General features: G+C 43.5%; 1 gene segment (V, D, J or C); it reads right to left on the reverse strand.

The window, feature by feature from the left end:
- Window positions 1-10,393: 10,393 nt before the first annotated feature.
- Window positions 10,394-22,955, reverse strand: part of LOC112866872 (T cell receptor gamma constant 2-like) — a 38,255-nt gene continuing 25,693 nt past the window's right edge. Inside the window, 3 exon segments of the C gene segment in view lie at window positions 10,394-10,994; window positions 13,268-13,315; window positions 21,503-21,625. Of these exon segments, the coding sequence occupies window positions 10,852-10,994; window positions 13,268-13,315; window positions 21,503-21,625 (314 nt within the window).

A 22,955-nucleotide genomic window follows, 5' to 3' on the forward strand; every position in this document is an offset into this window, starting at 1 on the left:
CAGACCTGGACCCGTGTCACACGTGCACCATGTTTCCTGATGTCACAAGAACCGCGTGAAAGCTGCACTAACACTGGAAAGGTAGGGTGGTGGAGGGGTTAAGTGTTTGGACTCTGAACCCTAAGTGCCTGGGTTTAAATCTTGGGTCTACAGTTCCTTGAACTCCCCGTGCCATAATTTTCTCATTTGTAAAATGGACTTAGAGTGACACGTCTCCTGGAGTCGTATGGATGAGATGAGATAATTATGCTGGGCACATGAAGTGGTCAACAGCATTTTCATCTACTGATGCAGCTCTACTTTAGAAATAATACATACGTGCACACACACACACACACACGAAGTATGACACTCATTTATATGTGTGCATACATTTCTACAAACATGGGTATAAAACAAAATGTTCAGGATGTGGTAGGTGGGGAAAAGAATAAATGACTGTTTATTTTTTTTCCATTTGTGCTAATGAATGCATTTAAAGTAAAAAATTTTATATCTGAGAATGAAAACAATGTCTCATTTAAAAATGGGGAGGATCTAGGGGCGCCTGGGTGGCGCAGTCGGTTAAGCGTCCGACTTCAGCCAGGTCACGATCTCGCGGTCCGTGAGTTCGAGCCCCGCGTCAGGCTCTGGGCTGATGGCTCAGAGCCTGGAGCCTGTTTCCGATCCTGTGTCTCCCTCTCTCTCTGCCCCTCCCCCGTTCATGCTCTGTCTGTCTCTGTCCCAAAAATAAATAAACGTTGAAAAAAAATTTAAAAAAAAAAAAAAAATGGGGAGGATCTTTTCTTTATTTGCAATCAGCTTCAGTTTCTGTGAAATAGCTGCTTTTGAAAAACGAATAGAAGAGCCTCTGTGGAAACAACATAAGATCCACCAGATACAAGAAAGAGAAAATTTAATTTCCATCTACTCCTTGATTTTTGGGAGTTTGATCAGACTTCTTTAGGCCGAGTGCCTGGGCCTCTACGTAGAGATCTGGAACTGTTTCTGCATGTGGAAAGCACAGAGGCAAACAGGGGAAACTAGCAAATGACTGAAAGCCGTGTGGGCTGATTTTAGTGCTGGGCACTCCTAGCCAGTGTCCCCTGTGGCTTCCAATCCTCAGCCCCTACCTTCCCCAACCTGACCTGGGCAGCCCTGCGGGCTCTGTTCTGCACTGGCAGGTGCAGAGAGGGGGAGGGCGGTGGTGCAGGGGACAGTGTGGGGGGCAGGAGGGCGCTGGTGTTTTGTTTTCTCAGGGTTTTTCTGGTCTATGTGCTCTGTCAAATGTGGTTGATTCGTGGAAAAGGCTTGAAGTCAAACCGGCCCCTACTGGTTGGGGCTGTGCAAGCGGTGGCTGGGGTGCTGCATGATAAAATAGGGGCAGTTACACCACAGCCAACTTTGCTCACTTCCAAAAGGTCACAGCTAATGAAAGAAAAATCCATCTGCACACACACATACGATGGCTGCCAAACATACTCTTATTCTGTGGGTGAGGGGTTCCCCTATTTTATACCAAGTTCATTCCAAGTAGCTGCTTCATGAGTTGCAAGTCATATGACCAGGACTGTTCAGACACTGTACCTTCAGTCCACTCTGATGACACTCTTCTGATGGACCAGCACACAGACTTCTTGTCACCCTAGGTAATCCTGACATTCCACCAATGATCTGCACTTTTTCATGGTGTCTGATTTACCGGGGCTCATACTTCCCATCTAATTTTGTCAGTGTAGGCAGGGTGACAGAAGACTGGGCATGTGAAGCTGTTAGCACAGGTAGAGTGTAGACAGGATAATAAGGAGGGGCTTCCTTCCTCACAACAACACAGACATATGGAGGCCTTGAGTTCAACTGTGTAATTGAATGACATGTACTGAATCATCTAAGTCCCTCTACAGGGACAAATGACTGGAGAGTCAAGCTGAGCACGGCTCAATAGAAGACATGCACGGGAGGTAAAAGTGTGCTGGGGGTTGAGCAGAGGAGGGCTGTGCAGCCACATGAGCACAAACAGCAAGCATCCCCACCCCGACCCATCCCAAGCACAGTACAGACAGGGTGCCCAGTCCTGGGATCCAATGTGCCCAGTGCCTGGGGAAACAAAACTCTATTGTTGAGATTATGGATTAGGCTTCAACAGATGGAATTCACAGCATGTTCACACCATAGACTTCACTCCTCTTGGTCTGTTATCAAGAGCCAGTTTCTGGGTGAGCCTTGGCTTCCATGAACATGGACCACACGTTACTGGTTAAGTCCAGCATGTGTAGGAAAGAGTTCTCTCCCAGGGCAAATTATATACTGACATTCAACTCAGGCATCATCAGTGGACTTGGTGTATATGGGGCTCCCCTCCTGAGACAGGATATTCTAAACTGTGACCACACCACTGAGTTCCTGAGGTTTAGTCCAAAGGCCATAATTTTGCAGACCCTCCTCAACTCTTTTTCCACCTTAAGAAACTCTTTCTGGTTAAAATTCAGCCTCCTAAGCCCCTCCTGGTGGCACTTCTGTCATTTGGTCCATTCTCAGAACAAACACAGAGGAAGCTGATCTGACCTGCACAAATGCACATTTGACCTTGTCATTACATTCCGTAGTTATTTCTTCAGGAAATATCTCTGACAAAATAATACTTGTTTTCCATTATATACATTTTCCTTCTAAAAATCAGAAAAAAATCTAAATGTCTGAAAGTAGAAGAAAAGTAAATAATTATTTCCATGAAATATACTGCATCCACTTACAATTATATTTACATAGTTTATTTATTTATTTTGAGAGAGATAGAAAAAGCGAGAGTGTGGAGGGACAGAGAGAGAGGGGGGGAGAGAATCCCAAGCAGGTTCTGTAAACATGAAACCCAACACGGGGCTGGATCTTATGAACTGTGAGATCATGACCTTAGCCAAAATCACAAGTCAGACACTGAACCGACTGAGCCACCCAGAAGCTTCAAAATTATATATATATATATATATATATAGAGAGAGAGAGAGAGAGAGAGAGATATTATGGTAGCACAGACAATGCTCATGCTATCAAATGAAAGCAAATATGTAATGAAAAATCCATATGTCCCATAGGATGATATTTATAAAAATAAAAACCGAAATACATATGCACAAATCAGAAAGACAAGAAGAATATAATCAGGTGACTTCAATCATTTCTGGATATTCCAAAATTTCTACAACAGACAGTAAAAATTTTACATTATAATTTTTTAATATACATAATATCGGCAGTACGGCCACAATTCTGTGACATTTACAAACACCAAACTGTCAGGATACAAACTAAACTTTAAAACGTGATATGGCCGCAGATTTTGAAGGATGGGTTCTCTATGTGCATTTTTACAAAAAGCATGTATTCCTCTCACAAGCAGGGAAGGGAAAGAAAAAAGGATCTGTGGGAAGACCGAGGGAGCGGGTTAGGGACAGGGCGTCCTCACAAGCAGAGGAAACAGCCTGCCTCACAGTTGCTTTCCTCTTGTCAGATAACACACCTCAAATAGGACATTTTTTCTTCAGACAATGTCTGCTATGTGATAGCCAAGATCAAATCTGGTCCAGGAGAATGAATAGCAGAGAACATTATGAAAGATTGTGTCCCACATCTAAACCCCATAAATGTCACACCGTTCAGGTGACATTTGTGGTGACATAAATACATAAAGGTATCGCTGTTGGAAGGCTTCCCTTTCCAGCCTATTCCACTGCTGTAGACACACGGGGGCAGATGAAATGCCTTCCCACTTGGACAGGAGTCTAAGGAAGATGGTCTTACCACGTCTTCCTGTTTCTGGGCTTACTCTCCACCTGTCAAGTTAATGGTGTTTCACCATAAAGAGCTGACATGTCTTGGAATTATTTGGACATCCTAAAAAAAGACAAACTTTTATTTAAAACGCAATAATGTATATGTTTTGCATAATTTAAAAGTGAATGTAAGCAAGGCCTTCTGGCCATGGTCACCAAATCTTCTCCTTGAAAACCGACTGCAAAGGTAAAATAGATCAAAACAAAACTAACCATTTCAATGATTGGGAAATGTCCAATTTCATGCAACAATCTGAGAGTTGTTTATGCTTGAAAAGTTGCAGAAGTCGGGGAACAGCAGTGGTGCTCTGGTCTAGAGTGAGTCCCATTCCTCGCCACCTCCCAACACCCGCTTCCATGGACATGAAGGTTCTTCATAATGGGCACAGGTAGAGGTGCCATGAAAATACTCAGCAAAAAGTATAACATGGGAAGACTTGTCACGTAGCACATACGGTCTGTGTGCCCATTGCCCGAAGGATGAATGAGTTACTCAACACAGATAATGAAAACATTGGGCAGAGGATTGAAATCTTAATTGAGTTGCTTGAACACACTTGTTCTTGGCTACCAGTAAGCCATGTGGACACAGTGTGCTACGTAGGAATCTAGGCTGAAAAAGAAAAGAATTAAAAGAAGAACACAGGAGAATCCAATCAGCCACATACCGCAGCGGATGTAATATCGCAGATTTAGCTCAAGCGACATTCTCAACATAGAAACGGCGATGAAAGCAAACTGGGGGCAAATTCACAGTCCAGCGCTGCTGCGATATATTTTCAACAAAACATTTTTCCAGAAAAAAAATAAGAAGACAGGCAAAGAACCAGAAAAGCATAACTAATATTAGTAGGAAAATCCCGCACAACTGAATACACACTGTCCTTGAGTGTGTCCAGTTACTTTCTTTAGCAAAGACTTCAAAGCCGCTATTACAAATGTGTTCAAAAATTATACAATACCATGTTTAAAGAATTAAAGAGAAGTATGACAACAAAAAGTCAACAAATAGATATTCTAATGCAAACTACTTAAAATGCAAAAAAGAATACATATTTTTAAAAATCTATAATACAGAAGCTTTATACCTGAAGTGAAATATTCACTAGAGGGCTTTAAGAGAATATTCAGCTTGGCAGATCAAACAATCTCTAAACAAAGGAACTTCTTCGTCTTGATAAAAGGCATCTGTGAAAACCCATAGCTGATGTCATACTTAATGTTGAAAGACTGAATGCTTTTCCCCAAAGACCGGGAACAATGCAGGGATGTCTGTTCTTGATGCTCCTATGCGGCGTGATACTAAAGGTTGTATAATAGTGAAACAAGAAGAAAAGTAACAATGAAAGTAAAGGCCCACATGAATTAGCTGTGAGTGTGGGCCGCAGCACTGAGACCGGCTTCAAATCCTAACTCCTCCTCTGACTTTTCCAGTGACCTTGCACAGTGCCTCATTGTTCATCTCTGATAGGGATAATGAGACTCCCACCTCATCGAGGGTTTGAGGAAGCCATACGACAATGCAATTGTTATATTTGACATGGCGCTCTGGCGGGGCAGGGAGAGGGTGACCGAGGCAGCAAAGGGCTGCAGAAACCAAAGCAGGAAATGCTGAAGGGAAGGTGGAGAAGACAGGAAGTGGTGCAATGAATGAGATAAAGGAGGCAGAAATACAGAGGGTGGAAATGGCCTGGAGAAGGCAGGGATGTGAGGCCTAAGAAAGGGCCGAGTCCCCAGGGAGGCTCTGCTTTCTTCACGGGCAACAGCTCAGAGAGAGGTGCACCCTCAGACACGGGGACCCGGGAGGAAGGTCGGGCTAGGGGATGACAGGTAAGAAGAGGAGCGGACCCTTCCCCTCGTCTGCCTGTCGTCTGACATGCAGATGGCCGGTCACACGGGGTCTGTGTCCCTGGGTTACACGTATTTTACACTCTGTGTCTCCCTACTGCTCCCACATCAAGACCACATCTCGGTGATTTCTGTCTCCTACGTGCCTGCACTGTGAGATGTCTGCTCAGCAGCGTTCTGACAGGAGAGGGAGGGAGGGCTGAGCTTTTGAATGATGGATGAAACCACAGACGATAATCACATTTTTGTTACCTGCTTCAGATTCAGGAGGAGAATAAAACTGACCATCAGAAAGACCTCCAGGTATGAGTGCCGCCCTCTCTGAAGCATCCTGAACTATCAGGAGTCCTGGAAGGGAAGAAATTCAGAGGCTGAGAGTGACGTCACGGTTCTGGTAGCTTCTCGGCGAGGTTAGGCACAATAAAATGGTGTCGTTGCTACGCTAAAAAAGAGAAAAACCCTTGCCAGAAAGAAAATCTTTCAAACAAAAAATAAGTTTTGATATTATGCTATGAACCAGTGCTGTGAGGGCACGTGGCAGCGGACTTAAAAACCTGCCTGTGACTCAGGGGATTCTTTGAGTCAGTATTTATGGCCTCTTTCCCTGGAGAACACTTTCCTCCCTGCAGAAATCACCATAATCAAAACCAAAGCACAAAGCAAAACCACCGGGTAGGTCATACAAATGGCCTCCAGTATTCACTTCGTTAGGGAAATAGCAAATGTAAGGCACAATAAGTGGAGAGACTTGTATAAATGTGGAAAGCGTCAGTAAGATGGGGAAGAAAGATTTATTATTTAAAAAGGTCCCCCCAGAAAAGGGAATTGAACAAACACAGAAAAGGAGAGGAACTGACGTGGAAGCTCAGGACGGGCGCCCGTGAGCACAGGGAGCATCGGGGGCGAGTCTCGTCCGGAGCTGAGCGAACACGAGAGAAGCTGGAGGAAGCCGCGGCCGAATTGCAGGTGCAGGTGTGAGCTCACTACCTGCTCGTGACCGTGAGCGTACCCGCTGCTCCACGTTTTCATTGACGCCAGTTCTGCCCCATTAGTGCCTTTGAACGTGGTGGCATCACTCTCGCATTCAAGTGTTAGTCACATTAGCAGCACCAGTGACCCCCGGATGACATTCCCAGGGAAATGTGCCTGTCACTGGCGGTGGAGGGATTCATGCAGTGGCTGCAACCAGCGGCAGAAGGAGCAGCACAGAGGAGCAGTGGACAGACGGAGGGACAGACACGGATTGACGGGAATGCGAAGACACATTATTCACAAGCAATTCTCTGTAGATTTCACAAGTACATAGGACACCAGACATATCAGACAATTCTCACTTGTGCCTGAAGAAATGGGGATTTTACAAGAAGGAGCCGCTTACCTAAAACTCCCAAGCACACCGAGTACACAAGGGGAAAAAGAGGTCTCCTGCCTGGTATTTCTGGGCTCTTCCACTCACTAAACTGAGGCTTTCCTGTAAGAGAATTCACTTGCTGGGAATCCAGGGATTATAAAGTGTAGGACATACCTGCAATGGCCAGCAGGGGGTGCAAGAAGTCAGCGTAAGTAACAAGCAAAGTACCACCGTTTTTAAGCAGGAAGCACAATATTGAGAAAAAGAGGGAAGTAGAACCACATCACATTTTGCATTCAAAGCAACAGCTCACTGAGGACAGAAATTAAGCCCCGAATCGCAAACATCCAAGAAGTTTACTTAGAGCACAGGCCATGAGACCCTGGCCGACTCGAAGTTCTGGCTGTGCTCTTTCTCAGCTAGGCAAGCTCAAATACACCTCTGTCTCATCCGCAGAATGGGATGAGTAATACCTACTTATGCCTGCAAGGAAGGAATGAATATGTGCAGTGTTTGACATTCAATAGGTTATTTGGTATCATTTAAGGGATCAACGATTGCCGTTATGACCTCCAAACTATTGGTCATCACAAAAAGCAAACTACTACTAATTCAGCAGTGCTAGAAGAATCTCTACTACGTTCAGGAGTCCAGCACTGTCACCCGAATGACTGCTCTTCAAGAATAGCTTATGCTCTTTGCTTACTGGCATGTGAGAGAAATTCTCGAGTTCTGCAACTTCTTTGGAATTTCCTTTATGGCTGTTTACTTTTTAGAGCTTAAAAGAAACTATATGTACACATGGAATTCTACTTATATGCAGTGGATGCTGTGATGGGTTTTGGACTCTGTTAGACTTGGATTTGAGTCAAAGCTCCTTTACTGACTTACATGACTCTAAGGTGAAATGTCTTCAGACTCTGCTGGAAGCCAAGCTATCCCAGCCTGAGTGTCAGGGCCCCAGCTGTGGACTCCCGCTTTAGGTAATTTGGCCTTAAAACTACCTGGGGTATTGTCTGTTGTGGAATTGCCCTCGGCAGGCCTCCTGGGAAAAGAACCATTAGGGAAGAAAATAAGGTTCCTCAAGAAATTGTGAGGCCTTACATTTAGCCCTTGCCATCCCCTATGGAGACTCCTCTACTTACAGGAAGGATAGCCTCATACATTTGCCAGCAAAGAGGGCCTGTAAAGGAGAGACATATGGATTTGAAAGCCTCACTCCGGCAACTAAGGAGTGTATCCCTGGGCACAGTTGACTTCAACCCCTAGGCCCACCTGGCCCCCCGGAGGCATTCCAGATGATGACTGAACCTAGTGGGTTGAGGTACAGAATGGTTCATTGGCTCCTAGGTGCATTGTCTCTCTGAGAATGTATGGGGCATGGGTTTCTAAGGCTTTTTCGGCCCCTCCTGGCACCTCGGACCGAGGCAAACACATTGTTCTTCTGGCCTCATGTGGTTAGGAGGTCATGTCCCTGTAACTGTTCCACTTGAGGTGTTGAGAAATGGAGGGCCTTTCACGAGAACAGCAAAGTGAATGCTTTGTAGATTATAGATAAACGCAGATGCATAATGGAATAATGTAAGAAATTAATCAATAATCCAAGGGCATGCAGGAAAGTTAGGGGAAAATCGCCATGTTATTTCTTAAAGGTTGTTTACACATAGGAACATTTTCAAAATTACGTGATGTTAGAAAAACATAGATGACGTATGCTACAAGGAAATGGCTAGCATATAGAACGCCACATTTACTGCAATAAATCGGCCAGTTCAACACACTGCTGTTGCCTGTGTCCATTTTTATTTTAGTTTTGTTTTATTTTCACCAACGCCGTTCTTCCTTCGGGAACCCCTGGACCTGCTGGAGCAGGACTCTGGCACTCACCCACAGGATAAGAGTATGTTTGGCAGCAATCGTATGCGTGTGTGCAGATGGATTTTTCTTTCATTAGCTGTGACCTTTTGGAAGTGAGCAAAGTTGGCTGTGGTGTAACTGTCCCTATTTTATCATGCAGCACCCCAGCCACCGCTTGCACAGCCCCAACCAGTAGGGGCTGGTTTGACTTCAAGCCTTTTCCACGAATCAACCACATTTGACAGAGCACATAGACCAGAAAAACCCTGAGAAAACAAAACACCAGCGCCCTCCTGCCCCCCACACTGTCCCCTGCACCACCGCCCTCCCCCTCTCTGCACCTGCCAGTGCAGAGCAGAGCCCGCAGGGCTGCCCAGGTCCGGTTGGGGAAGGGAGGGACTGAGGATTGGAAGCCACAGGGGGCACTGGCTAGGAGTGCCTGGCACTGAAATCAGCCCACACGGCTCTGGGTCATTTGCTAGTTTCCCCTTTGCCTTTGTGCTTTCCATATGCAGAAACAGTTCCAGATCAGTTCCAGATTTCTAGGTAGAGGCCCGGGTATTTGTCCTAAAGGGGTCTGATCAAAACCCGAGAATCAAGGAGTAGAAAATTAAATTTCCTCTTCCTTATATCTGATGGGTCTTGTGTTATTTCCCCTTGGGAACCTGTATTTGGATTCCAAAAGCAGCTGTTTCACAGAAACTGAAACTAATTATAAATAAACAAAAAAAAAATCCTTTCCAATTTTAAATGAGGCATTGTTTTCATTCTAACATATACAAGTTTTTACTTTAGGTGCATTCATTACCGAAAATAGAAAAACATTTATTTTTTTACCCACCTACCACATTGAACATTTTGTTGTACATCCATGCTTGTAGAAATACACACACATATATAAATGAGTGTCATACTTAGTGTGTGTGTGTGTACGTGCGTGTGTTCTCTATTATTTCTAAAGTAGAGCTGCCTGCAGTAGATGCTGTTGAACTTCCCAAATAAAAACTCATCACATCCACACAACTCCAGGAAACGTGTCAGTGTAAGTCCATTTTACAAATGACAACATTACAGCACGGAGTGTTCAAATAGCTATAGACCCAAAATTTATATCCGAGCACTTGAGGTTCAGAGTCCAAGCACTTAACCTCTCCACCACCCTACTTTTCCCGTGTTAGTGCAGCTGTCCTGGGGTTCCTATGACATCAGGAAACATGGCGTATGTGAGACACTGGTCTAGGTCTGACATACCCACCTGTCACGTGACATGTGATACTGTGGCCACCAGAGTGTCTTAAACCAAATGAGTCTGAATCTGCTAAGGAATAACCTGAGCCCTTCACTGACAGTGGCTCGCCTGGGGCTAGAGCCCCAAAGAAGGCATCACAAGGACTCTCTCAGGGAAAGAATTAGAAATGTGGAATTGGCCATGATTACAACCAATGCTGAATTTGAAGGCTCAGTTGTCATGCTGTTCCTTACCTTAGCCTCTCAGATTTCACCAAAGGAAAGAACACAGAGATAAAAGTACACTTTTGATTATTTTTATTATGCCTGTTATGAACAACAGAACAAAATTCAGGTAGCAAAGATGGCAGCTTCCAGAAATGTAAAACAAAAGGCCTCCAGGCAGTTATCTGCATACAGAGCCCCAGGGAAGCTGGGAAGCTGCACGCCAAGTGTACTCAGAGGCGAGGGTGCTGGGCGGCTGACCAGCTGGTGGGCAAGAAGGAGAGAGCGGTGCTGAAGCCCCCGTGGGTGCCCCCCGGCCCCGCCCCTGACTCATGGCAGAGTCTGTTCTTGGTGCAGAGTAACATTTCCTGTTTGCCCAGGAGTTTGCAAACCCATTCTGCAATGATGACACATAGAAAAAGACAACGTGTGAACTGAAATGAACCACCCAGAAAGAAAGCCCCGCTAGACCCACAGCAGACACTTTTAGTGACAACAGTCAATGGAGAAACATGGACCCTGTGCCACCACGGGTCAGGAACTCTTCCCATTGTCACAGAGTGCCGCTCTCCCAAGCAGACAGATGGCGGTGATGACGGTGTAGACCATGCTCTTGACGAGGAGGAGGAGGTAGGTGCAGTAGGCAGAGGTGTTCACCAGCTGCAGCTGCAGGGGGTCTAAAGGAAGCCATCGGTTAGTTTCACCTGTGTTTTTGAAAGGCGAGGACTTACATGAGAGAGGGGTTGACAGCATACATTTCAGATGACCTGGGTTGAAGTGACCACCCAACACCACCACAACCCGACATTAAACATCTACACCCCCATCAGCACTACCACCACCACCAGGACAATTCAGAATCCAGCTTGCAGGTCAACTCAATCACCAACCTCTGAGATGTTGACTTAGAACATTCCCACATATTCAAAGGAAGAGTCACATTTTTAATGAGCGAATCCAATGGAAAAGATCATTGGTGATAAAGAGCTCTTAGCACTTCCTCACCTCGACTATGTCTCGAAGTAAGAATAATTGCCAATGTCCATTGACCACAAACTCACCGCCACTTACTTGAGAGCTTCGCATGCAAAACTTTAATCTTACTTAATTGTCAATAACCTCTGAGATTATTATTTTCATTCCCATTTTAAAAATAAATTGAGGATATAGAAGTAATTGCCTAGTGTTCTATCATTAGTACCAGGAGCCAAATATCAAATCCAGGAACATGATGTTCAAGCACATATCCTCAGCTACTGTGTAATTCTGCATCACTTCACGTAATACCTATCCAAGATATCAAATGATTAAGTACAGATATAAAGCTGAATTGTTTATTTTGAAGGATCTCAGCCATTACATGTTGTGCATTCAGTGAGATTCCTAGCAATGGTACAAATCATGGAAATTTGGTGGTGTTCATGGCGGGGTGGGTGAGAGGTTTGTGTTAAGAGGGCATTACATAAAATGGAAGTAAGGGATTAATTCAATTTCTCTGCAACTTTAGGAGATCAAACTCATTCCCTTTTCTCCCTGAGTATCTATCATTCTAGCTATTATGTTATAGGACTATAGTATTTCATATCCTTCGAAGTGTAACAGGAAATACATGATGTCAGAAATAATTAATGACAATAATGATGGACCAGGCTGGCTACTCAATGAACCACAAGGCCAAGGCTTTATCTCCACAAAGTCAGAACCCCAAAATTATTAGCACTTGGTGTGAAAGGGACCTCAAGGGGTGATGCGATCAAAACTCCTTGCCCTTGGTCAGGTAATACGTTATATAAGGTCCAGAGGCCCCTTGATATTGGACTCGGAGGGCAGATCAGCAAGACTATAGCCAACGCTCCATGTCATTTTCTTACTTTCCACATATGTTGGAATAAAGGGCTAGAAACCAGTACTTACAATGTGTCCGTTAAATGAGATACCCAATGCTAGACATTCCACATATGTGCTCCTATGGCTTTGCTAACTCAGGCGTTATTTGTGTTATTCCTGGCTGGCTCAGCAAATGTAAGTAATGTGCCCATATTCATGCAACTAATAACGAAACAATTGGGGTGAAAATCCAGTCTGTGGCATCTCCAAAGGGTGCAGCCTGTCTCAAGGCCTTGGCTTTGGACTTAGAGGGAGAATAAAAATTGAGTTAGTATATGAACTCTGGATTCAGTTGTTCTGGGTTGCAGCTCCAGATCTCATTGTGTGGCATGGTGCAAGAGATTTCGTTAATTTTAGCTCATTGCCCTCAGGCGTAAAATGGGAATAAAATCTTCCATGGTGAGTATTAAGAATTAAACAAAAGGCACTCACAGTGCACGCAATGCCTTCTGAACGGGAACCTCTCAGTGTCAGTTCATTCATTAACTATGAGCAAGAACAAAGGCTTAAAAAAAACTCCAGAAGCAACTCGATATCATGTTTTCCATAGTCAGTAGAAACAAAGGCCACAGAAGTGAATGAAGTCCATTGCTGAAAGACTTCAGAGGCCCTTGCTGCACCCCTACTTTATGGTCCTTTCATTCCCAAAACTGCATTTACTGTGTGAAGATGATCCCCAGGAAATGATGGATTGACTTAAATTATCACTCAGTCTATTTTGGAAGATCCAACCATTGTGAGGTTTCTATCTGAAGTCAGGGAAGTTTAAAAGTTAACCTGAGGAGCGCCTGGGTGGCTCAGTCGGTTAAGCGTCCGACTTCAGCTCAGGTCATGATCTCACGGTCCGTGAGTTCGAGCCCCGCGTCGGGCTCTGGGCTGATGGCTCAGAGCCTGGAGCCTGCTTCCGATTCTGTGTCTCCCTCTCTCTCTGCCTCTCCCCCGTTCATGCTCTGTCTCTCTCTGTCTCAAAAATAAATAAACGTTAAAAAAAAAAAAGTTAACCTGATTGTGAGGGAAAAAATGCTATAGCATAACATAAAGGCAAGCATATAGACAAACTTACCATTTTTGTCTTTCAAAGAAGATTCTGTAGAGTTAACAGCAGTGAGCTCTGCAAGAAATAATAGCAAATATTATTTGATTGTTCATATCCATTAATTGGCACGTGGCTGTGTTGTGGATGGATGGATAGGTACATACGTACATACATACATAGATGACAGATAGAATTTGTCATCAGAGAAGAAAGAGTTATTATAAATATGAGCCCACAATTACAGAAAGGGTTGGTCTGATTCTACGTAGTTCAGTAGATCAATTCATACATTGTATTTCTGCACATGGAGATGTTGAAGTTCTTGAATGATGAATGGTTTTTTTCTCACAACTAGCAGGTAATGTTTGAGACTGTCTTGTTTTCCTTCTGTGCTCATAGCTCTTAGCACAGAGTCTGCTGTGATGCAGGTGCTCTATAAATACTTGTTGGATGGAGAAATAACCAGAAGCAGTGGCTGTCATACAGTCCTCGGCACCCACTGCTGACCTGAAGGGTTGCTACCAAAATAAATGCGTCCGACCCTAGGATCCACAGCAGAATCTTACATGTTGGAAGGAGTCTGTTCTAGGTAAATTTTCCATCAAGCAAAGAAATCAGTCCTACCTTTCAAGTCACACACGCCCCACAATGCCCAACTCCCGCATATCATTTTGTGGAGTGGTTGTGCTTGTGGACATGTCAATAATCCTGATGAAAACCAGTTCCTATTGAGTGATTATTACTGTGCCAGACACTTATGCCAAAGGTTCATGTGCATTATCTCATCTGATCCCCCAGTGCCAGTGATGTGAACTGAATTTGGAGGACTCCATGTTACACACAAGGAAATAAGGTTTAGAGGGTTTAAATAACTTATGGAGAGTTGTGCCAGTGATGGGCAGAGCCAGCACTCAGGGATGGTTGTGGGGGGTTAGATGAGTTACAGCATGTGGGAAGTGCCTTGTAAAACAGTCCATAGAAATAGAACATAACTGCACCATTGTGGACTCTTAGACATCATCCCTTCCAGATATCTGAAAAGCTCAGCACCTCAGTGCAAAGATAGAATGACAGGTCAAGTCACATTGATAGCCATCTGAATATAAATTTTTTTTTTTCAACGTTTATTTATTTTTGGGACAGAGAGAGACAGAGCATGAATGGGGGAGGGGCAGAGAGAGAGGGAGACACAGAATCGGAAACAGGCTCCAGGCTCTGAGCCATCAGCCCAGAGCCCGACGCGGGGCTCGAACTCACAGAGCGCGAGATCATGACCTGGCTGAAGTCGGACGCTTAACCGACTGCGCCACCCAGGCGCCCCAGCCATCTGAATATATAAAACGTGAGGTGACAGTTGTATTTCTCTATAGTGTTTTAAAAAAAAAAAGCACGACATACATACAAAGACAAAATTCCTTAAAAAGATCATTGACAATTGCATGCAGAAAGAGAGAGGTGAAAGATAATTTTGGTTGATTCTTTTTCTGTTCTGGTGAGCGTAATCTTATTTTGGTGCACTATTTAAAAAATGGGTTTAGGGCATAGGTTTTTGGGTAAATCTCAAGAAGGAACATGTTAGTATAAAGCTGTTAAATGTTAAAAGATCTTCAAGAGCTGACTTTAAAGTTCTTAAAGATCTCTTTCTTTCCCATACAGTGACTTTATATTGAAACTAATATAGCCTGTAAGTGTATCAACTAACTGCAATTAAAATAAAAACTTTAAAAAAGATCAATAAAAATCTCTTATCATCATGCATTGATCAACATAAAGTCATGTGGGTAACAATTTTCATAATAAAATTTGTGTGTGTCCTAGGTGCTCTTTCTTAATTGTGGTTGGTTAAAAACATGGACAAGATGAGTTTTATCTGCCTTTGGAATCACTCCATTGTTTTGTTCTTTCATGTATGTGTATCATAAACACACACACACACACACACACACACACACACACAAGCTTTTTCCAAAAACAACAACAACAAACCAAAAACTTCCAAGAAACAGCACTAGAAATCTGCTGCAGAATTACATTAACAGAAATGCCCCATTAGCTTTGTGGTCATGAGAAGACGCTGGGAAACATTCATTTCAGAAATAAGTGCCAAGTAAGACACATCATAAAACAGGAACTTCTCCCTCATCATACACATCACCATGGAACTTACTATACCTTTTACTTTTCTCCAATCACTAGAGAAATCAAAACTGAAGAGGATACTTCAGCCCAATGGTCACATTAAATTTATGCTGTGCTCATTTGCTTCTTTTCTGTTTCTTAGCTACAGAGCTAAAAAATTAGGGCTGCCTGTGTGATCTTGTTTTAGTTAGTTATAAGGAAGGACATAAATAAATACAATAAGTATATGAAAAAATTCATCCGTGGGGCACCTGGGTGGCTCAGTCGGTTAAGTGTCTGACTTTGGCTCAGGTCAAGACCTCATGGTTGGTGGATTCGAGCCCCGCGCCGGGCTCTCTGCTGTCAGCATGGAGCCTGCTTCTGATCATCTGTCCCCCTCTCTCTCTGCACTCTCCACCCCATCAAAATAAATAAATATACCTAAAAATGTTTAATAAAAAACAAAAAGTAAAAAAAATTAATCCATGTTATGCTTTCAAGATCAAGCGTTGTTAGTGGCATAATTTCATGTGCTCTCATCATAGTCCAGCTGAAAGCGAAGGTAATGTGTGGCCCTAATTTGATCATTGGACACACTAATAATCTGTGAAATCACAAAAATTCATTCGAGTAAATTTTAAAGATCTGATTGATCTATTCACGAATCGGGCAATATCTCATCTGGCAAGTAGAGAGGGGCTCCAAAGAGGCACAGAAATGGGGAGATTTTTAAAGATAGGGAATGAAAAAGGTTATTAGCAAAGAACATTATTATTGCAAGGTCACTCTCATAAGGGGAATGGAGAGGGTAGATCAGGAAACTCCCTAGTGCTGACCAGGAAATGCCCATGTTCGCTGATTCAAGGCTACAGTTCTGGGGGTTGAAACTGCAGCTAGGCAGGGATGAAGTCTTGGTTTACTGGTTTGGGGTCTTAAGCTGAGTGAGGCCATTTTGAGCCTGTGGTTTTCTTTTTAACAGCCCTGCCTTTTGCTCAGACTCCCGGTTTAACTTAGAGAGACACACTTGAAGGCATTAACAGCACTCAGCAACCTCTCTGAAGTTTTCACAGTTTGTGTGTTCACTCTTCTGATATTCACAGGTCTTGACCTTTTGGCCTGTGAATGTTCAGAGGTTACCGCTTCAGCTCTACAGTGTTTGAGTTGGTCATTCTGTTCTCTTGATTTCTTTTCTTTTGACATTCCAATCTTAGAGACATCATTAGTTTGCAGGTAACCGGCTCTGAACTTGCATTTAAAGCTTTTGAGAGAACCACCAGGCAGCTTATTGTAATTACAAAATACAGGATAATTCCTCATGTTTGGAGTAGTTTGAAGGGATAGTTCCCAAGACTCAAAGCAATGAAAATCAAGTAACTCTTTGAAGCCAAGAGGCTTGCTCAGTGACCTGATGTTGTTGAGTTTTAACTTCCCCAGACCTGTTAATTGGGGTATAGCAGGTGGTCTTGGTTAGAGGAGAGACCCAGCCTTGCTCAGCTAAGAGATAATCAAGGTCTATCTTATTTTCAGGAAGTACTTTTGCGCCAGAGTCTAAGGATTTTTGTTGGGCAGCCATTACTTTAGTAAGAGGTTATGCAACAAATTCAAGAATGAAGGAGAAGGTCCTGAACATACCTCATTTACAATTTATCCTTAACCAGGGAAGTAGGGCCCCTCCAAAGGAGGGAATCCTGGATCATGGAAGCTTCCTGGGAAGTCCCTTCTAACTCAGGATGTAAACTGAGGGAAGTCAACCAATGAGAGGTCTTCTTTAGCTTGAGTAAAGCTAAGACCAGTTACCTTTACTGCTAGTCTGAAATAGAAGTTTCCTCTAAAGTCCAGAGTTTACCCTTGCTAGCAATTACCTGGGAGAAACAAATGAGGGTCATTGCCAGAGCAAAGGAAAAGAGAAGAGGAAGAAAGAGTTTCACATTTGATGAAAGTATGAAGGGTGATATTTCTTAAATCTTTGTTTATTTTTGAGAGAGAGAGAGACCACAAGTGAGGGAAGGTCAGAGAAAGAGGGAGTGGGAGAATCCCAAGCAGGCTCTACACTGTCAGTGCAGAGCCGGGGAGGGGCTCAATCTCAGGAACCTTGAGACCATGGCCTGAGCCCAAATCAGGAATTGGACAGTTAACCAACTGAGCCATCCAGGCGCCCTAAAAAATTCTTCCTTCCAGTCTTAATCGATCCTGACCCCGCATAACATTCCTTTCCAAACATCCCCTTTTACAACTTCTCTTTTACATTCAGGCTTTTTCTTGAGTTTGCATCTTCAGATAACCAGGCTTGCCTAGGAAAAAAATCTTTTTTTCCCTCCCTCAAAAACATATTTCCATTTCTCATACTTTTTCTTATTAAAAAGACACATCTTACTTTCCTTGCACTCCAGGTTGTTTCCCTTATTATTTCCAGTAGTCTGAATTACATTTATTAAAATTCTGTTCTTTTAGAAACTTCATTTTTAATGAAAGTTAATAAGCAAGCAATTGTTGGGGAGCCCGGGTGGCTCAGTCGGTTAAGCGTCTGACTTCCTCCCAGGTCATGACCCTGTGCTTCATGGGTTTGAGCCCAGCGTCAGGCTCTGTGCTGACATCTCAAACCTCGGAGCCTGGAGCCTGCTTCAGATTCTGTGTCTCCCTCACTCTCTGCCCCTCCCCTGCTTGCACTCTGTCTGTCTCTAAAAAATAAATAAATATTTAAATCTTTTTAAATAAAATAAGCCAGCAGTTGTGATCTGTTACACCAGCATTTCTTAGATTGGTAAATTTATGGATACATTTCAAAAAGTCTAGAAACATGTGCATCATCATAAAACAATCTTTCAGTAAGTCACAAAATACATTTCTGAATAAGCCCAAGTTATCTTCAGTTTCTCTGCAATACCAAAACCAAAAGTAGGTAAACCTATGTTCATTAACTAACAAGTGAGTGTTTTATTTTACTTGGAAATGATCTAGATATTTAATGAATATAATCTAATTTAATACTTGACTTAACTCAGCAGAACTTTAAGGATTTAGGTCACCAAAAAGATTTGGGAGACTGTTTAAAACATTATCTTAAAAGAGTTATTTTATTTACATCTTTCAATTTACTTGTTCATGAAGTTGAGCTGAAATTACCCATAAAAATTTTATGAGACGTGGGGAGGGATGGGTTAAATAGGTGATGGGAATAAGGAGTGCCCTCGTCCCGATGAGCACAGGGTGATGTATGAGGTGCTGAATCACTAGATTGTACATCTGAAACTAATAGAACCCTGCCTGTTAACTACACTGGAATTAAAATTAAAACTCAAAAAGAAAAATGTTAGGAAATATCAAAATCCATCATTATCCCAAGCTATTTTCTTTAAGATTTTAAAGAGACCACATCTACTTATTTGACTTTTAGTAAATCCATGCATGTGAAAGTTTTAATTTTAGTGCTAATAACTCTAAAAAATATGTCTATTTTATTTAAAACAACAACCAAATAATTGCCCAGATCATGTGAAGTTGAAACACACATTGGTTAGTTTCTATCATTCTGAGAGGTTTAGAATGCTCAATCCTTGCAAGTGCTTGCCTTCAAACCAAGGAAATGGAGCTCTTTGCAAACTAATTTTGACAATGTCTCCAGAGGGAAAAATATCTCACATTGACGATGTGTATTTGTGGACACACAGATCGCTGCAAAGACCCTTGAGTCAGTGATGTTTATGGAGACATTTATGGACAAAGTGTTAAGATTTATATGTGTCCCTGGGATTATGAAGGACACCGAGCCAGGGTTTAGGCACAGGAGGCCTTTAGCAGTTTGTATTTTAAAAAGGTCTCTTTTCCTTTGTTTCTCTCAGTCCTGGGCGCTTGTGGCCTGTGTTTACATGTCAAAAGTGTGATAAGATTGATCACTTTAAGGGTGAAGAAAGAATGCAAGTTCCTCCAAGAAAGACTTTCTTTTCCAAAAGCCAACCATCTATAAGCCCTTTTCCAGAACTACGAGAAGTGTGGGGGTGGGTGAAGGAACAGGGGCACTCTGGATTGACCCAAGAGCTGCATTTCTGGTTCTGTTCTCATTTGTCAGTCCAGCTGGTCTCAGTGTCTCAAATACTTGGATTTACGTGAAATGACATCAAAGTTTGATCCAAGTATGTGCCTCAATTGGCTTCCTTCCCTCTGAGTGCATACTTTACATTTTAAGTATTTCTGGCATATGGAATAACCCCCTTGGGTGTAAGATGGGTCCCCAGAGAGGGTGCAGAGAATATTGCCCTCCCCAGATCCAGGGTCACCCACAGTCACAGCCAAAGGAAGAAACCCATAAGCCACACGTCCCAGGCAGGCAGAGAGCTAAGAGCAGTGATTCAGGATGACGCCAGCAAGGAGGCAACGGCTGTCTCTGGGAGAGGAAGGATCCATAAGCAATGGGTGTGGATTTGGAAAGGGTGGGACAACAGGAAATTTTGTTATCCTCTCCGGACCAGGCATTGTGGGCAGAGATTTAGAAGAAGTGGATTCTCCTTCGAGTCTCCACCCTTGGATGGCTTCTGCCAGTTTTTGCAGGACCCCTTCTGTTGGCCACAGTATTTACCAGAAATCACTTAACTGTTTAAGGAAATAATGTAGCAGTTTCCAGAAGAGCCCTCAGTTTCATCAACTCTGGGTGGGGCTCATGTGGAGTTCTTCCTATGAAGGTACATACGGGGGTGTCTGTAAGGCCGTTGACTTGGCTGACTTCTGTTTATAGCTGTGGAGTCTTTTCACAGTGAGAAACATTTCACACTGGAGTGAGGGCCCAAAGAGCAAGGAGGGAAGTGGGGGGGGAGTTACGTGAGTCTTACAGTTTTGTTGTTATAGCTACCTGTTCCATCTTTAATTTTCACTAGGCTTTTGCAATGAATGTTTCAAGGAAACTACCTTGGAATTTAAACCTTCTGGAGGCTTCTGCTTATTAATTAATGGAAGTGTCCTCCTTAATTTGAGAACACTTGCTTTTATTTTTTTTTTTTTTAATTTTTTTTTTTCAACGTTTATTTATTTTTGGGACAGAGAGAGACAGAGCATGAACGGGGGAGGGGCAGAGAGAGAGGGAGACACAGAATCGGAAACAGGCTCCAGGCTCTGAGCCATCAGCCCAGAGCCCGACGCGGGGCTCGAACTCACGGACCGCGAGATCGTGACCTGGCTGAAGTCGGACGCTTAACCAACTGCGCCACCCAGGCGCCCCGAGAACACTTGCTTTTAAACACACTTCTTAAATAATCTTATCTAGTTGGAAAGTTCCCCATGATGTCTATTGTATTTCTAGGTCGTAATTGCTCTGGGGGCTGGAAACAGATCTGTGGGATCCTAGCCTCAAATTAAGTGAACACACCCTTTTGTTTAGCCATATGTAGCCGCAAATGAGGTGTAGCCATATTTCTGTTTGGTCTCCTTTGGGGGTCACCAAACCCAGTTACAAAGCCAGTTTCTCAGGACACAAAGCAAGCTTCCTAAGATTTTGCCATGTTTGATAGGTATCTGTCACTTCTGGGACTATGGTTCTTAGACGTAAAATAAGCAGGTGTAATGGAGGGTGGTGTACTTGATTCTTTAGAATTAAGGATCCCATAAGCTCAGACTGGGGGCTTCTCGGACCCGAACTAATACATAAAATGGATGTGTCTTCAGATGGGGACAGTGCATGATTGAGAGTGTAGCTCCTTGCAGGGACGTTTTCTCAGTTTGGTGAGTTACTTAGTGCCAACTGAGCCCTTTCCCTGACCAAGTTACACTATCAAGGGAGTGTTCTTGGGATGATGAGCATTCTAACAGTCTTTAAGTGCCTGACTCATGCCCGCCAATTTTGTGGGTTTTTCTGCATCTGAGATCCTTGTGAGCAGTAGCCTTTATCTACACAAAACCAGACAAACAATTATGTGCACCTTAGGGTGTGGGCTGTAAGCAAGGAATGATACTGCGTTCTGGCCAGAATAATGCTCTGTGTGTGGCACCAATTCTCCTGGAGGCTCACTGAGGTTTCCACCTGGGGAGCTGTGGTCTGATGGGTTAGGGGCTTAGCTCCTGGCAGATCCTTCTGCCACTTTAGTTGGGCTCCAGACAAATGTGCCAGCCCAAGGTGACCTGCCCCGGAAAGGAAGCCCAGTGCGATCAGGAACTCACCCGCGGCACTTGAAAATGGTGATGCAGACAGTGTACTCGAAGGGCTCACGGTTACCGGCCTTGTGTTTCTACTTGTCTCTGATTCCTTCTGGAAGCCCACTTTGGATCCCGTCACCAAATCTGCTAAATAACAAACATTCAACCAAGTAAATATTAAAGATCTAATGGCTGTTTTAATCAAGTGAATTATGAGTCTGGCAACATCCCACCTAGCAAGTAGAGGGGACCTCCAAAGGGTTATAGAGAAGGAAAGGTTTCTAACAATAGAAGGGGAGTGCAGAAAAGGGGGACAGAAGGAGTCAATCCATGAACTTAATAGTGTTGACCAGGAAATTCCCATGTCAACTGGTTATAGGTTACTGTTCTGGGGGTTGAAATTGCACTTGGGCTAGGTATTAAATCTTGCTTGAGTGACTTGAGGCTTTAAGCTACGTGTTGCCACTATGGGTCTATGGTTTTCTTCTTACCAGACCCAAAAAGATGAAGACTGATGTCAGAAATTGAGACTTGTATACAGAAAGCTCTTCACATGTCCTGTTATGTGCTTGTTCCCCACTGCTTGCGAGGGGCTTGATAACCCCCGGGAAGAGTATGAACTGGTTCCTTCTTAGGGGCCCTCTGGGGCCCTGGTCTGGCATGTCCATGCTCAGGACTTGACTTCTGAGTCTAGAGAGTTACTGGGACACAGTGGGGCCAGAGCACATTCAGCTCTGCCCACACTGTCTAAATACGTGCAGCGTCTACACCAATGGGCTCCTTTGGGACACTGTGCCTGAATCACGGGTGACAGGAGCGAGAGGAAAAGGATATTTGCCCTACTGTAGTGATGCTCCTGGGGACAGTGGTCCCTCCTGCATCCCCTCCAGGCCTGGCGCACGCTCGGACGGCAGGAAGTGTTTGCTGGGCAGCATTTACTAATGGTAAGAAATGTTCATTATGTACAATGGAAGCACGTGTGCATGTGTAAGCTTCACTCAGTCTTCACTTACCAAATTTCACCTTACAGTGGTAGAGAAAAGTCAATGTGAAAACACCAAAACTGTACTAAAACGTCAGTGACCAAAGTACCACTTTTTGTTGAGCTGTGATCTGCCTCCCTCAAATGAACAACAATTTGGTTGCCTAGAACTCATTTGTTATGGCTTATGTTTGAGCAGAGCAAGATTGAAGTGAGAGGGACTTTGACTGCTGAGTAGAATATTCCTGAAGGATGGGCAATTGTTTTTATTTCCTGATCAAGTAAAATCATCAAAAGTGGATTCTCTTTTTGAGCATTTATTGGATACAAGGCTGCTAGGTGCTTTCACGTGTACTGTTTCATTTCACCCATACGGTGACCCTCAGAAACATCATAATGACCTCCATGTTTTGGATGATGAAACTGAGGCGAGAAAGGCTAAGTGAATTTTTCTTTTTCTGTTTCTTTGTATGTTCCAAAGCCCATACTATTTTA

The sequence above is a fragment of the Puma concolor genome, chromosome A2, assembly GCF_028749965.1.
Source record: "Puma concolor isolate L17-30 chromosome A2, mPumCon1.1.hap2, whole genome shotgun sequence".
Classification (NCBI taxonomy): Eukaryota; Metazoa; Chordata; class Mammalia; order Carnivora; family Felidae; genus Puma; species Puma concolor.